The 14,656-nt window shown below is 37.4% G+C and overlaps 1 protein-coding gene across 2 annotated transcripts; it reads left to right on the top strand.

The window, feature by feature from the left end:
- The first annotated feature begins 762 nt into the window (after positions 1-762).
- On the top strand, positions 763-14,272 carry pprc1 (PPARG related coactivator 1). 2 transcript variants are annotated; one of them, XM_001338200.9, is made up of 14 exons: positions 763-903; positions 3,358-3,495; positions 3,627-3,779; positions 3,907-3,972; positions 4,427-6,164; positions 6,237-6,290; positions 7,424-7,484; positions 7,762-7,826; positions 9,395-10,058; positions 10,915-11,112; positions 11,354-11,429; positions 11,562-11,683; positions 11,769-11,920; positions 13,789-14,272. In XM_001338200.9, exons 1-14 carry the CDS (start codon positions 829-831, stop codon positions 13,887-13,889), a joined length of 3,663 nt encoding a protein of 1,220 aa, XP_001338236.3. In that variant the 5' UTR covers positions 763-828; the 3' UTR covers positions 13,890-14,272. The 2 variants fall into 2 exon arrangements, with proteins under 2 accessions (XP_001338236.3, XP_073776857.1); XM_073920756.1 differs by having other exon boundaries at positions 792-1,032.
- The last annotated feature ends 384 nt before the right edge of the window (positions 14,273-14,656 follow it).

Here is a 14,656-nt window from a genome sequence, read left to right as displayed (position 1 = left end):
TCCTTCGGGTGCTTTGGTTTCCCCCACAGTCCAAAGACATGCGGTACAGGTGAATTGAATGAACTAAATTGGCCGCAGTGTATGGGTGTTTCCTGGAGTTGGGGTGCTTGCAGCTGGAAGGGCATCCTCTGCATTAAACATATGCTGGATAAGTTGGCGGTTCATTCTGCTGTGGCAGCCTTTATTAATAAATGGACTAATGCGAAAAAAAAATGAATGAATGAATTATATGTTAATCATGTCTGTATGGGGGCCCTTAGTTGGACACTCAGTGGCAGTTTTTTTTTCTTTTTCTTTTTTTTGTAAAAAAAAAAACAATTGACAAGTTTGTATCAATATTTGTTTACAATACAGAATATGAATTACATTGTCAATGAAAAAGAGATACGAGAGAGAAAGACAGAAGAAAAATAGGAATAAAGAACATGATATAAACTTGAGGGTAAGACATTTAAGAATCAAGAACAGACACTCAGTGGCAGTGGGCTCTGCTGTTTGGAGAAAATTACGTTAACGTGGTGGGAGCATAGGGTGGGAGCTATGGTGGGTGGGAGGTATATATTTTTTAAATATTTTAAAACAAATACAAACTTTTATAATTTAAACAAATAAAACTGTATCGCCGTAAATTAGTTAAAATAACAAATAAACATAATAATAAAAATAATAATAACCCATTTGTGCTACTTACGTCTACGTCTTATGACGCACTTACAGGGGAGGGGCTAAAGCGTTGAATTGCCGGGAACGCAAATAGCACGTGGCTTGTAGCCGGCAGCTGCTGCGCCTGCAGTTGATTCACGTTTCTCCACACAGTTGAGTTGCAAGATGGCGGCGCGGTGGGGAACAGGCGAGGAGGTGTTAAAAGTCTGTAATACTCAACTCTTCTCGAATCTTGACGAGGTAAGAACTGCTCGTTTTAATGCTAAGTCAGTGTTTCTTTTGAATGGAGTCGGTGACATTTCTTACCGTGGCTAATTAATACATAAATACCTATGATGTGCAGGAGTTTGTGACACGTGGATGGTGATGGTGAGATGTGTTTTTGCAGTTATTCTCAGATCCGACCTTTTCTGTGATATAGAAACTGGAAAACAGACAAGTTTAGTACGTCCCAATAAGTATTCGTGCGTAAGTTAGCGAACTTCTAATCATGGCTGAATGCACTTTAAGTTGAGCTTGTTAGCTAATATTACCACGTTCTGCAATCATCATTTTAACGTACTAATTTATCACTGAAAAACCAGCAAAATTACAACACATGTTTTTTGTTTCTTTTATTTGGGGCAGTTTTGCATTTGGTAAACAAATGCATTGTTTTTAAGTTTTACTGTGGCGCTGTAACGAGGAGTTGTTAGCTCTTTGAATGTGACAGCTCCAAACTATTTTAATGTGTCTGTGTATATATGTTAATATTATGCATGCTAGTGTTTTCAATTCTTTAAAAAACATAAAGATAGTTGGTTGGTTAGATATGGCTTTCTTTGTTACATTTTCGTGACTCACTCCCACGTGGTTGATTCACTGTAGAATATAGCTAGCTATCAGCGTTTGCATACATGTATGGTCGTGAACTTAAATTTTTACTCCAACAAAATCCTGCATGCATTAATTTTAGTATATTAGACATTATAAAGATAATATAGCACAGCGAGATCGGTAATACAGCCCATGTCATTAGTCCAGCAACTGTCAGTGATAAAAGTTTCTGATTTTTTTTAAGCGCTGTTTATTATTTTTTTGTGCTGTTTCCTTCTAATTCCCTAGTTTTCAATTTGGTTTTAGCACTTTAGTTTATAAACGTATCCTCGTGTCGTTGATGATAGTGGTTTGCGTTGAGTCGCTGTCCAACACGTGGTGCAGGTGAGAGTGGGTCAGTCATGTTGGACCATGTGTATTTACTGACAGCACTGTTTTTTTTTTTTTCAATCGGCCCCCGTTTGTGCTTTAAAAACTAAATCGCACACTGTTATAAAACAATCCCGAAGATTTAATCCTGATCGCTTTTAAGAAAACCAAACTAAACGTGCAAAGTTTGAGATAGCAAGGCGTGTTTTGAAATGTGCCGGCGCCCAGTAATGCAATGCGGCAGAATGATGACGTGATATGCGCAACACGTGGTTTTAGCTACAACTGTAAGCATTCTGCTCTTAAGATCTGTGTAAGTACTCTAAAATTAACCGTTGTAAATGCAAAACCCTTGATTTTTTTCCCGTTTACATTTATTTTTTTTTCTATAATGTTATTGTTATCTCAATTGTTCTACATTGTACTTTTTGTCATTGTCAATTATTGTTATTGTATTTCACTTTTTATGTAAGTTACTGTTCTGCATGTTACTGTATTCAGCAATTTTAAAAATGGGTAATACAACTTGTAAGCATTTTTAAAATGAACTTCTTAGTTAATACTTCTCATATTTAATGCTGAGTTTCACATTTAAGAGCATTTATGAACCCTTGCTCCCTTTTAAATAGCTGTGAGGCTTGGGAGTTAGTTCATGCTGAGGCCATTTAAGATGTAGGTGCTTTTTCTGTTGTACAGTAAGCTTTTTAGATGCGTTTATGTATGTATATAAATATAAACAGTGGTACTCATGATATAACCCTCTTTTTTTAAGCATAGCCTCATAGTCAGGAGTGCGGAAATGTTTTAAATATTGTTTATTTTGTATCATTTTGATTCATGAGGCATCACTAATTTAACGGGAGCCAGTTGCCATTTAGTTTTTCTCTCAAAAATCTCTTAGTCGCATTGACTTGCATCATTATAAATCATGAAAGACAGCATTTTAGCTAACACTTTACTGTTCTGCTGAAAAAAAGACAAGTTATATAATCTACATACTTGACTCGTGTGTAAATCTACAGCAAATTGCGATTTTGGGGGTGACCAATCATTTCAAATGTTTTTCCCAATATTAAATTGTTTATTGCGAGTCATAATAAGAACAGCTTTTTATTTGAAGCCTGGTAAATAAGTAATTCTGTGAGCTGCATTAACATCAAAGCTGACCATAACATCAGCTGCTGAAGGACTGACCAGCATTCACAAGCCTCAAAGAGAGTGGATTGTTTGCTGTTGTGCAGTATGCTTTTTTAAAGCAGAAATATGAACTTGTTTACCGCCTGACCTAATGCATGTGCAGCCTTAGAGTTATTTATGCTTTTAGAAGCGTTCATATTTCTTGTAGTATTATTATCATCATATTATTATTAAAATTAGCTAGTTTGCCAAGTAAACTAACTGAAAGGGCTACCTTCTGTCAGTTACATGTTTCTTCTGAGTGGTCTGGTGGTTTGTTGTAGTTTCCGTGGAATAAAAATAGGCATTTCTTATTTGTTATGGATGTTACAGGCAGAGATGCTTCAGGGAAGTTTCACCAGCAACAGTTTGGAGTTTACCGGCTTTAACAATGGAGATGCATTGGAGGCCTTGCATGGCTGCCTGGATCCATCTATTCTGTCCATTTTTGAGGACAGCCCCACTGGAGAAGTAAAAGCATTTATTGTCAATTGTGTTGAAGGCAACAACGTTTGCTACATTGTGTTGTATATGAATATAATTTATTTTATGGCATAAAAAGCTAGCTGCGTAGTATTTACATAATGTTTTTCATGTTCCAGGTAAAAAGTAATCTTGATGAAGAAAGCGAAGCGACGCTGCTCACAGCTCTCACTGAAATACTTGACAATGTTGATGATGAAAACCTCTCCCCTTTTGACACTTTGCCAGATTCTGACCTGTTTTCTGGCCACAAGGGTCAGGAACACTCACCGGTAAGTGTCTTGCTGGTCTTCACCTGTCCAAGCATGTTAGGAATGTGTCAGTGTATGAGAACATTTACACTTTTTATTAATAAAACTTCTTGATGAATTTTTGCTTTTATATTTTTGTTCATTACAGCTAAGGAAATTATTTACACGGTCTACTCCAGAGTCAGTTATCCACACAAGACAGTTTCCTGGAAAGGTAACTAAAGGTTTTATAAATATTTTACAGATATAGTGTATCATTAAATAATTATTCTTATTGAATTAGGCTTTAAATATTGTGGGCAGCAATATTATATTGTTAAAATGATTAATAAGAGAAATATTGTAAGACATAATATTTGTTAATTAACCATAAAACTGAGTTGCTTAAACAATAATACCATTTATTGCGGTACAAAATATAGCAATAAAGTGTACTGTACAAAGTATATTGATAGCAATGCTAACATTAGCGGTAATTTATCTATTCTTCAAATGTTCAACAATCGGATTTATTTCATTGTAAAATAGTTGGAGCCCCTTAATAGTTCTCATTTCTTAGAAACTATTTCTTGATAATTGTATCTTAGAAGTTGTAGGACAAAATGTTGGGTGTATGTTAAATACCTGTTACAAGCTATATTACTTATGACATGTGCTGTGTGTTATAGAGTCTCCCACGAATGCAGAGACTTTCTCAGCAGAACAGTGAAGGAGAAGAGGAGGAAGATGGAGATGCTAGTTTTTCAATCCCATTATCCAATATTGATTTGTTGTCTTTGGATGGATTTGATTGGTGTCTTCCTGTGTCCTTGGAGCAGGACGGAGAGAGCATGCCCGTCTCTCTTGGTGAATTAGTTAAACACATGCACCCTTACTGCATGACACTGTGTGTGGAAGGAGAAGAGGGCCAAGAGCATCTCCTGCCAGAGAGGGGGCTTGTTTTGGAAGTGGTTGATCAAGGAGAGCATGGAGAGCCCATCCTGGCAATCCCTGATCTCAGCATCCCTCTTTCTCAGGCAGACCCCACAGAATGTGAGCAAAGAGTTCCAGGAAATAGCATAGATAAACAGGAACCTAAGCATGATAATCATGCTCAAAAAGTCACGTCCCCTTCTAATGTATCTCCTGTGGAGAAGGAGAAAGAAGTTGGCAAGGTATGTAAAGGAAAAAAGAGGTGCAAATCTGTTGAAACCCCTTTGGTTGAACAAAGAATTTTGAGAAGCTCAAAAGTAAATGAGGAGCCACAGAAGAAACCGCAAAAAGAACAAAAGAAAAAGGTGACTTTTTCTCCATCGCTCACGTCAGCAGAACCTGAGAGACCTAAACTTTACCCTCCAACAAAGGAGCCTGAGCCACGGGATGAGGAAGAGCAAACCATGACATCTAAAGCTGAAACAAAAATCACTAACCTAACAACAGACAACAATTCTCTTGAAAAGCCTGGAGAGGAAGAACTGCCCTCAAAACAAGAAACTCCCAGTGAACAGCCTAGTGATTGTCAGCGCAATGAAACAAAGCCCAAACCTCTCAGCTTACAACAGTACCGTCTCCTCCGCCAGCAGAAAAAACCAGACCCAGTGGACAAAACAGAGGATTACAGCACTAAATGGCCCACGTTGCCTGAGGCTCCCAAAGAACTTCCTCCAATACCCTGCCTGCCAGACCCCAGCCTCAGAGATCCACGTAAAACATCCCATATTCCTGTTAAAAAAGACCCTGTACCTGAAATCATGCCCGCGTGGCACCCAAGAGGGCCTGCTGCTCCCCCAACACCTGAAGCTTTACTCGTCCCACCTGCTTCGCTAATGGGTTCCTCTAGGAAACCTGTGTCTTCTAAATCAACATCTTCTGACTGTTCATCCCAGTCAGTCCACTCTTCACCTCAAAAACAACCTGCTCCCATCGCTGTGCAACAAAACACTATTCATACCGAGACCTCGTCTCTTGAAAGGACAGTATCACAGCCAGTGTCCACTACACCAGGAGGCTCTACCAGCCTCAAAACGCCCAGTCAAGAGGAATGTTTACATAGGAACCCCAATGCTGCTCATGCGGTTGCTCCATCTAAAGTGCCCTTAGAGCCTCAGATGATCACTACGCACGTTCAGAGCTCAACCACTAGCGCTCCTAAACCTTGTGCTGCTGCGCCTGCAAAGAGAGAGACCGAGCAGGTTGTTTTGGCCCCTGTGTGTGAGCAAGCCAAAACCACCCTGCCAACTAATTCTAAAAAGCTGACCTCACGCTCACAGCCTCATGTTGCGCCAATAGCTGCTCAGCCGTTTTTCACAGCTCAGGTTCAGGCCAGAGTTGTTGAATTGGCAGAGCAGATGAGGATGGCTTCTTCTGAGACCCCTAAACCAAAGACTGCTACGGTTGAGCTGATTGAGTCTTTCACCAGTGAAATTGGTGGGCATTTTTTCTGTATGGTAGTTAGTCATGATTTTATTTGGATTGTTTATAATGAATGGTTTCCTTCAGGTATTGAAGCAGCTGATCTTACGAGCCTCTTGGAGCAGTTTGAAGAGTCTCAGCGTAAGTGACCTTCCTCCTTGCTCTCAAAGTATTTGTTTACAAATGAGGGTTGTTAAAATCATGCCACAAGTCAGGCTGACTATTTGAAGGATGTTAATGCTGAGCACAGCAGAGCTTTCTTAGGAAACCAGTGCACTCTAAAGTGAACATGTGCACATACTGCCGTCTTTAGAAGGTAGACCATTCATTTTTAAGCAACTAGTCCAATAGTTTGAGCTTTGGCAAATGAAGGATTTTCTCCTATGAATGTCAGCTTTTCCCATGTTGCCAGGTCAAGCACAAACTGACAGTACATAGTTCACAATTTAACATGACCCAGTGGATTAGGCTTCTCACAAAAAGATGTTTGTTTTATTTTGTTAATAGCGCTTGATTCTAATGATTTAATGTTGACCATTGGTTGGTATTATTTTCCTAACAAAGGGTTTAATTTCATTTCCCTGTTGTTATAAAATAATAAAAGAAGTTATGTACAATTGGTAAAGTTATACTGACTTTTTGTTTATTCATTAAAACGGCTGTGTTTGATTTTTCTAGCTTAAAAAACAAAGAGGGTTTTTGGGTGTAGCTTGTTTAGCGTTGCTCATTGCAAATTTCCATGCAAAATCCAGTAATTCCAGTAAAAAGCGGTGCAATTATGAGTTTTGTGTGAGGGCTGGATACATTACCCTTTCAGGTTTAGCTCATTTAGGTTGGGCTCATAAATGTGCTACACTTATCAGTTAAGCTGCTTGGTCACTTTCTTATTAACAATTGGTAGTGAGGCATTGTTTGCCTGTAAATTGACCCTGTGACCACACCTCAAGTGTATGGTCTGTTTCTTTAAGAGAAGGTGTGGCTTAAATGAAAACAGCTGCTGTGCGTTCATGCTCATTGAACTGCTGGAATTCTGCCTGGTTAACAAAACCAGTTAGCTGTCTTTGTTTGAGGATCTGTTGATAACCACTGCACCCGGTAAACAAGCGTTTGTCTGCTGTTTGAGCTGATGGTGTAAATGCAGTGCAATTTTCTTTTTTTTTAGTTGTGCTCCAATTCTTCTAAATACTGGGGAGTCAGATGTGGCCGTTATTTTAAGGGTCTGTCCCTTTTTCCTCTTGTATTTAGTCATTCACAATCCTCCATTTTCTTTCCAGCCAAGGAAGAGACGCGTGTACCGGAGGTCTGTGGTAGAGCAGCCGCTGTAGGAAACTCCAGGTGAGTATCATGACATGGAGTGATGGAGTTACCCTACAGCCCTTGTGCTGCTCTCACACCAAACTCAGTGTTTGTGTGTGTGTGTGGCTGTAGGCCACTTTTCACCAAGACCTACCGAAACAAATGAAGCCCTTCCTCATGGCTTCAGAATGTGAAGGTGGATGTTACAGACAAAATAATGCATAACTTGTCTGTGTGGTTTTAGTAACAACAGAAATTCAGTGATTTTGGCATGTCACTACTGCAGATTAACTTAGACATTTGTTTTTTAATTCAGTTTTGAGCAGGTGGAAACTAAAGCAGTTGAGAAAACACGCAACCATGACCTGGGAAGCACAGCGGGTAATGACTTATTTTTTTATTTTATTTTTTTTTAATGACTATACAGTTCAGGGTTTAAAGCTAAGGATTGGGCCAGTAGTTCAGATTAAGACTTACCCTGCCAAAATTTTCAATAATTACCAAAAAAAATAAAGTTTATAGCCGTTTCTTAGCCACATGTTTCAAGTAATGCGTCAAAAGCCAAACATAATTGTACACGTACACTTTTTATTCAGCATAACTTTTTTCTAGATTGACAATTTAAATAAAACACAATTGTGATGTAACTAAATTTGAAGAAAAAAATAATGTTGGCTTGAAATATGCTTTATAGGCTCATTTTAGAGAGAAATTACAGATGACAAAAGAAGTAAACAAAATAGGCCTAATTCAAAATATTCTAAGAATAAAATATGGAAAAATTATCAGCTGGTAACTTTGGTCACTTTTCCGAACCGATAAACGGCGTTCTGTAATATTTTAGCATGCTTTCACTTTCGTTTTCTACATAAAGCGCACATTTGCCACTTGAAATGACATCCCACCCTACTCATGTTTCTCTTTATAAATAGCTGGTTATGTGGCTATTACACAACCATAATACACTGTGATATAAACTGGTTCGTTGGATCCTTTTGCTTTCTCACCAGAATTGATCCTCTACATAGTTTGTTCCGATTGAGCCAAAACCACCTCATTCAGGCGATCTCAGACAGATTGTTTTGGCGCGGTCCAATCGCGATTGCAGGATTTAAATATGCCAAACAAACCGCGTTAACTGGGCAAACAAGGCAGGTTCCAAAACAAACATCTAGGTGTGAAAGCACCCTATTTGCATGCTATTGACAAACAGTCTTAGCCAGAATAAACTAAAATGACAAGACAGCACTGGCCCAATCGGGCCAGTAACGATCCTCTCTCCTGTCCTGAGGGTCTTGCATGTTGGCCCTGGGCCATCGTGCTGTTTAATTGAGCCCTACAGTGTTGTATGATCTTGCAGAGAGTAGCACAGTCCTATGCCATGTAGATTTCAAACCCTGTAGGAAAGAACTCAATCACCCAGTTTTCTCCTACAGTTAAAGCTAACCAATACTAATGTTACCTTTATTGATGTTTAATTTGTATATATCAGTTAACCTCAAATTTAGCTAAGGGTTTTATGACTATTTAATTATTGATGATATTATCAATAGCAATACACCAATGTTGAGCTTTTGGTCTATCCTTAACTTTCTCATTACTATATTTAAAGGCCAATAACCATATACAGTCCCATTATATGTTAAGTATGCAGAGTGGATACTAAAAGTTTAACTGTTAGGAAACTGAATGGAAATATCTAGATCTTTTTTTTTTTTCATAATGTAAATTTGGATTTCCAAACTTCAAAATTGCAAAGTGCAGGAATAATTCATTGTTTTCCTGATTACTTTCTTTTTCAGACAGATTAACACATTAAAAACTGCATATATCAGGAGATACCACCAATAAGTTGTGCATCACCTATAAAAATTTATAGAATAATACTTAAATTGTGTATATCAAAATTTAGTCCTGAATAAAAGTAAACTTTTCTGACTCCTCCATAGGTCTCACACCTCCAGCCACACCGCCACACCAGATGTGGAAGCCCATTGCACCAGTTTCACTACTAGGAAAAACCAAGAAGTCAGAGGTCCCTAAATCAACAACCAACAAGGCCATTCAGATAGAGGCAAGACCACTGCCTTCAAATAAGCTGCGTTGCAAGCCTCAGACCCTTACCACCACTGGACAGACTCAACCTTTCTCCCTCGACCACGACTACTGCCTCCCTCCTAAAGAGCTCAGTCAAACTGAAGTTGGCAGCCGGTGGAATGTTAAACAACAGCCTAGCATTGTTATCAAGACCGTTGAGCTGCCTTCTAACAAGCCGCTGCAAAAGAATGTCTCCAAGACTTCTTCATCAACTTCTTCAGTTACTGAAGAGACACAGAAGAATCTTAGCCTCAGTCAACCATCTGAAGGTACAAGCTGTACGCTAAACAGCTCTGTTCTGGAGACTCCAGACGCTTCTCCAAACAGGCCTGACTCTGAAAGCTCCTTACTCAATGAAGTGAACCACAAGAAATCTGTAGACTACTCCAAGTGTTCATCCACAAAGTACCAGCAGGACAGAGGGCGTCAAAAACGAAGATACAGAGCCCCGTCCACTAGTAGTTCAGAATCCAGCTCTGAATCCTCCTCCAGATCACGCTCACCACCTAGGAAAAGGTCAGCTTTGACATGTTGCAAATGACTGCTCACATTGTTTAATTAAGGTTTATGAAAGTTTTAATTACTTTTATTCTTAGGTTAATCTGATAAAACAAGTCTTTTATAAACTGATTGCTCTAGAAACATCACTCTAGAAACAACACCAAACTTTTTTCATCTAAAACCAAGTACAGTGGTGCCTCGTTATTTGCAGCGGTTACGTTCTAAAATACTTGCAAAAGGCGAAATCCACATAGTAGGATTATAGATGTTTTAAGGATGTAAAAGCCCTCACTACACAATTTATACACTTCACTTTTTTTTTTTTTTTTTTTTCCCCAGACAGGCATTAACGTTTTTTTTTTTTTTTTCTCTTGTTTAAACGCTCTCAAAGTTGGGATGCAGAACACAATTTACTTAAAAAAATAAAATAAAGATAAATATATATATTATATATATTATGTACATATATATATATGGATTTTATAAATATATATATATATAATCCACAAAACTGCTGGGGACCACTGTATTATTAAAATGTATTACAAAACGTATTCTAGCAAAATTCTAATAATAGTAACCTCCTCAACATTACAGCAAAATGTAAAAATGTGTTAACATGCTAGCTAAATTATAAACCATGTTAACAAGATAAACAATTTAGAATGTTAACAACACTATAGAAAATGTTAAAATCATTGTAAAAAACACTTTGCTACATTAGAATATATGTAACTTTTATAAATTATCTATTTATGTGTTTGTTTTATGGATTTAAAACCTTTAATCTTGTTCAAACTAGACTTTCTCAAACCAGTATCATCGTTTGTATACAAGGATGTTGCCAAATGTTTTTTTTTTGTATTTGCAGATATAGGTCTCGACACTCAAGCAGCAGATCCAGTTCCTCGTCTCGTTCCCGATCTAGCTCCAGGTCATTTTCTCCACCTCGGCGTCGACGGTATTCCTACTCCAGCTCACGTTCTGGATCCTGGAGCTGCAGCCGCTCTCGATCCAGGTCCCGCTCTACTGATTCTCATGAACACCGTCACTGGAGAAGTCGAAGAAGGTGAGCATCTTTAGCTTGACTCGAATTAATTGTGTTGTCAATATTTAAATATAGTGCAGCATGTTTCAGATGATAAGAATGTGACTTAAAATCATTAATTATAAACAATACACTTTTTTTTTTTACATCAAGTTGAACTACATTCCCTATACTTTTCAGAAAGCTAAACGTTTAAGTGATTAAAATTGGGGTTTGTATATCATCGATAACCATAGTAAACCTGTTTAAATTTTATTGACAGCCCTGATCAGAGGCCTGGATATCATCATGTTCAAAATAGCAGTGAGGATACAAAAAGGCGCAAAGAGAAAGCCATTGTGAGTACTTTAATTGAGAAAGATGTGTCTTTGTGGGTTTTTTTTTTTCCAGAAGCACTTTATTTTCTTTGTATTTGCTCATTTAAATTGTAATGTTTTTTTATTTATTTATTTTATTATTTTTTTCTTTAGGAGGAGCGACGGGTTGTTTATGTTGGAAGAATTTGTGGAAACATGACTCGTATGGAGCTGAAAGAGCGCTTCCTGTACTTTGGAGACATAGAGGAGTGCACCGTACACTTTAGAGAAAATGGGTATGGCTTGTGTAGACTGTTTTTCTATTACCTCATAATATTATTTACAATGAAACGAACTGACTTGACACTTCTATCATTTCAGGGACAACTACGGTTTTGTCACATACTACAGCGTAAAGGATGCATTTAATGCTATTGAAAACGGAAGCATTCTGAGGAAGCCAAATGAGCTTCCATTTGACCTGTGCTTTGGAGGGAGGCGGCAGTTTTGCAAGGCCAGCTATGCTGATCTTGGTGAGCTAACAATGATTTCTTTCGTTTCTAGGTATTTGGTAGTAATGCACTGTTATTATTATTGTATATTTATTTTAAATAGCCAAAATGGATATTTGTTTCAATGAAACTAAAATTTAGATAACTGGATTAGGGAACTTAAGTATCGTTTTGAACATGAAGTGCATCAACTCAACTGACATGCTTAGATTATCCATGCTTTGTACGTAAGGCCCCATTTACACTGTCAGGTCTTGATGCCCAATTGCGATTTGTTGCCTATATCTGATTTTTTTTTGTCTGACCGTTTACACGTTCTTTTTAATTGTGACTCATATCCAATTCATGTGTTTACACTTGCCATACAATTAACGATGTCACGCATGCATAAAGGTGGGTTCTAGCATCTGTGCCACACTAGCCAGTAGCCACGATGGAAGAAAATGTCTTGTTTTTAGCTCTGCGAAATATGCAGTGTAGTATAAGCAGTGAATGGTTTAGTCCAGATTTACCCCAAAACAGTTTATGTAATGGTATGGCTCTGGTGTGTGTGGGGTTGGAATATGTAGCCTTTGCCTGTGTGCGCACTGGTGTTGGAAAGAATAAAGTGGTTAAATGTGTAGCCCGCAGTGTGTGTATTAATAGCGACAAAAAGCTAACGTTACAACACGAAGTTCGCCCAACTTTTAAAATGATTTTGAGGCGAAGGAGGTGGGAAAGGGCCGTCATCGCAGGTTGCGCTTATGGTTTATATGCTTTATGGTGTCCTCCACCATTCAGAGGAATTTTTGGGTATGAGAGAGATCTCGGGTCTGGTGGGAGCAAATTGTGGCGACTGACCACTCTCCTCCATGTTTCCTCTGTTATTGTTGTTTACCGCGTTGGTATCTCCACATGCTCTTCCTTCTACTTCGTTAAACTGCGGAGAAGCACCACATTGTTGCAATTTTAATTATGTACAGAATGGAATGCCTCAATAAATCCGATCTGCCTGTTTACATGACAGTCACATTGACACATCCAATCTATATCTGATTTATTTCCACATATGAAGAGGCCTAAGTGACACTAACATAATGCTACTTAAATGTCAATGGTTACTTCTCAATTCTTATTTAAGCATCCTTATTTTCTCTCCTCTCTTTTCTTGCATCTTAGCTCCAGACCCTTAGAATGCGAGGGTAGAAAGCAAAAGATGCAAGGAGAGAGAGAAATTGAATCAAATGAAACTATATATACTTGCTTTCTTTTGTCACTTTTAAAGCGTCATCATTTAATGAACGCTGTACAGCAACGATTTTGCTTTCACGTCAGGATATGTGAATATTAGAGAATTATTTGTATTATAATAGTGTTAACCACCACAAAACACCATATATGTCTCAATTTTATTTGGTGTATGATTAACCGTGAATTATTTCCAGTTATTAACTGGTACTTATTTCTGCTGAAAAGTAGACTACATCAAAATAAAAGAACCTGTGACAACGAACCACTTTACAATAACCTCATGTTCATTAACTTAATATTCAAGTAACGTTAACATAATATTAACATGAATGTGTTTGAATTTTCTGCTGTAGTTAAAGATTATTGGTGCACATTTGAAGGTTGGGTTACTTTATTTGTGCCAAATGTAGATTTGTTTTACAGTCAGGATTCCTCATTCAAGACAACAGCAGGAACTTGCACCAAAACACAAAATGCACAAACGGAAGGGCAGGAGAATTTACATCATGAGTCATGTACAGTGAATAAAAGACCTTCACAAAGGATCTACCTGTGTATCAACACTCATGATGGAAGCAAACTGTCATTTTTTTGCATGTCTTTAGAAACAGTTTCTTTTAAAGCTTTCGGATTAATTGTTTCTTTTTGATCTTTTTCAGATTCAAACCGAGAGTACGATCCAAAGCCTACAAAGGGCAAATTTGATGCACTAGACTTCGACACTTTACTCAAGCAGGCTCAGAAAAATCTGAAAAGGTAACGATTAGTCAAGCCACAGGAGAGAAGACGAATTACCTCGGAGCAAAATGCTGCCCCACACTTCCAGTGTTGCCTCTCATTTACTGTTTTTTTTTTATTTTATTTTATTTTGTTTGTTTTGCTTTTCTTTGTTTTTGTTTCTGCAAGTTTACACCTTCTATTGAAGTGAAGATTTGTAAGAAAAATAGAAAGTGCAAAAAAAAAAATCATGAAATATAAACTATGGAATGGAAAAATAGTATTTTTTAAAAGGATTGAATTTATTTAAATGTTTAATCTGAATTGATTGTTGGACACATTTTAAGAGGAATTGAATGGAAACATTATGTTGGGGTATAAAGATTTATAAACAAGTTCGTCAAGGTAAATAAACCCAAGATGAAAGAATTTATTTGTGTTGACTTTTCTCAGATGTGTTATTCTGTCTGCAATACTGTATAAAAATAAACTGAGTTTCCCTTGATTTTACAGGAACTGAAAATTGTGTATGGAAATTAATTGTGCATTGTCATTTTAATTGATATTCAATTTTTTAGTGAAAAAATAGGTGCAATGGCTATTGGGCTTGTATTTTATTTATATATATATATATATATATATATATATATATATATATATATATATATATATATATAATTTCTTTCTTTCTAAAAGTGGCTGGTAATTGCTAATAAAGACTCTTGCAGTGAAAAATTAGTTTTAAAAATAGTGACTGCATTTCCTTGTAATAGAACCACCAGGTGGCGCTCATTCACTGAAACTTAGTTC

The sequence above is a fragment of the Danio rerio genome, chromosome 13, assembly GCF_049306965.1.
Source record: "Danio rerio strain Tuebingen ecotype United States chromosome 13, GRCz12tu, whole genome shotgun sequence".
In the NCBI taxonomy this organism is placed as follows: Eukaryota; Metazoa; Chordata; class Actinopteri; order Cypriniformes; family Danionidae; genus Danio; species Danio rerio.
This window is presented reverse-complemented; position numbering and strand designations above follow the sequence as displayed.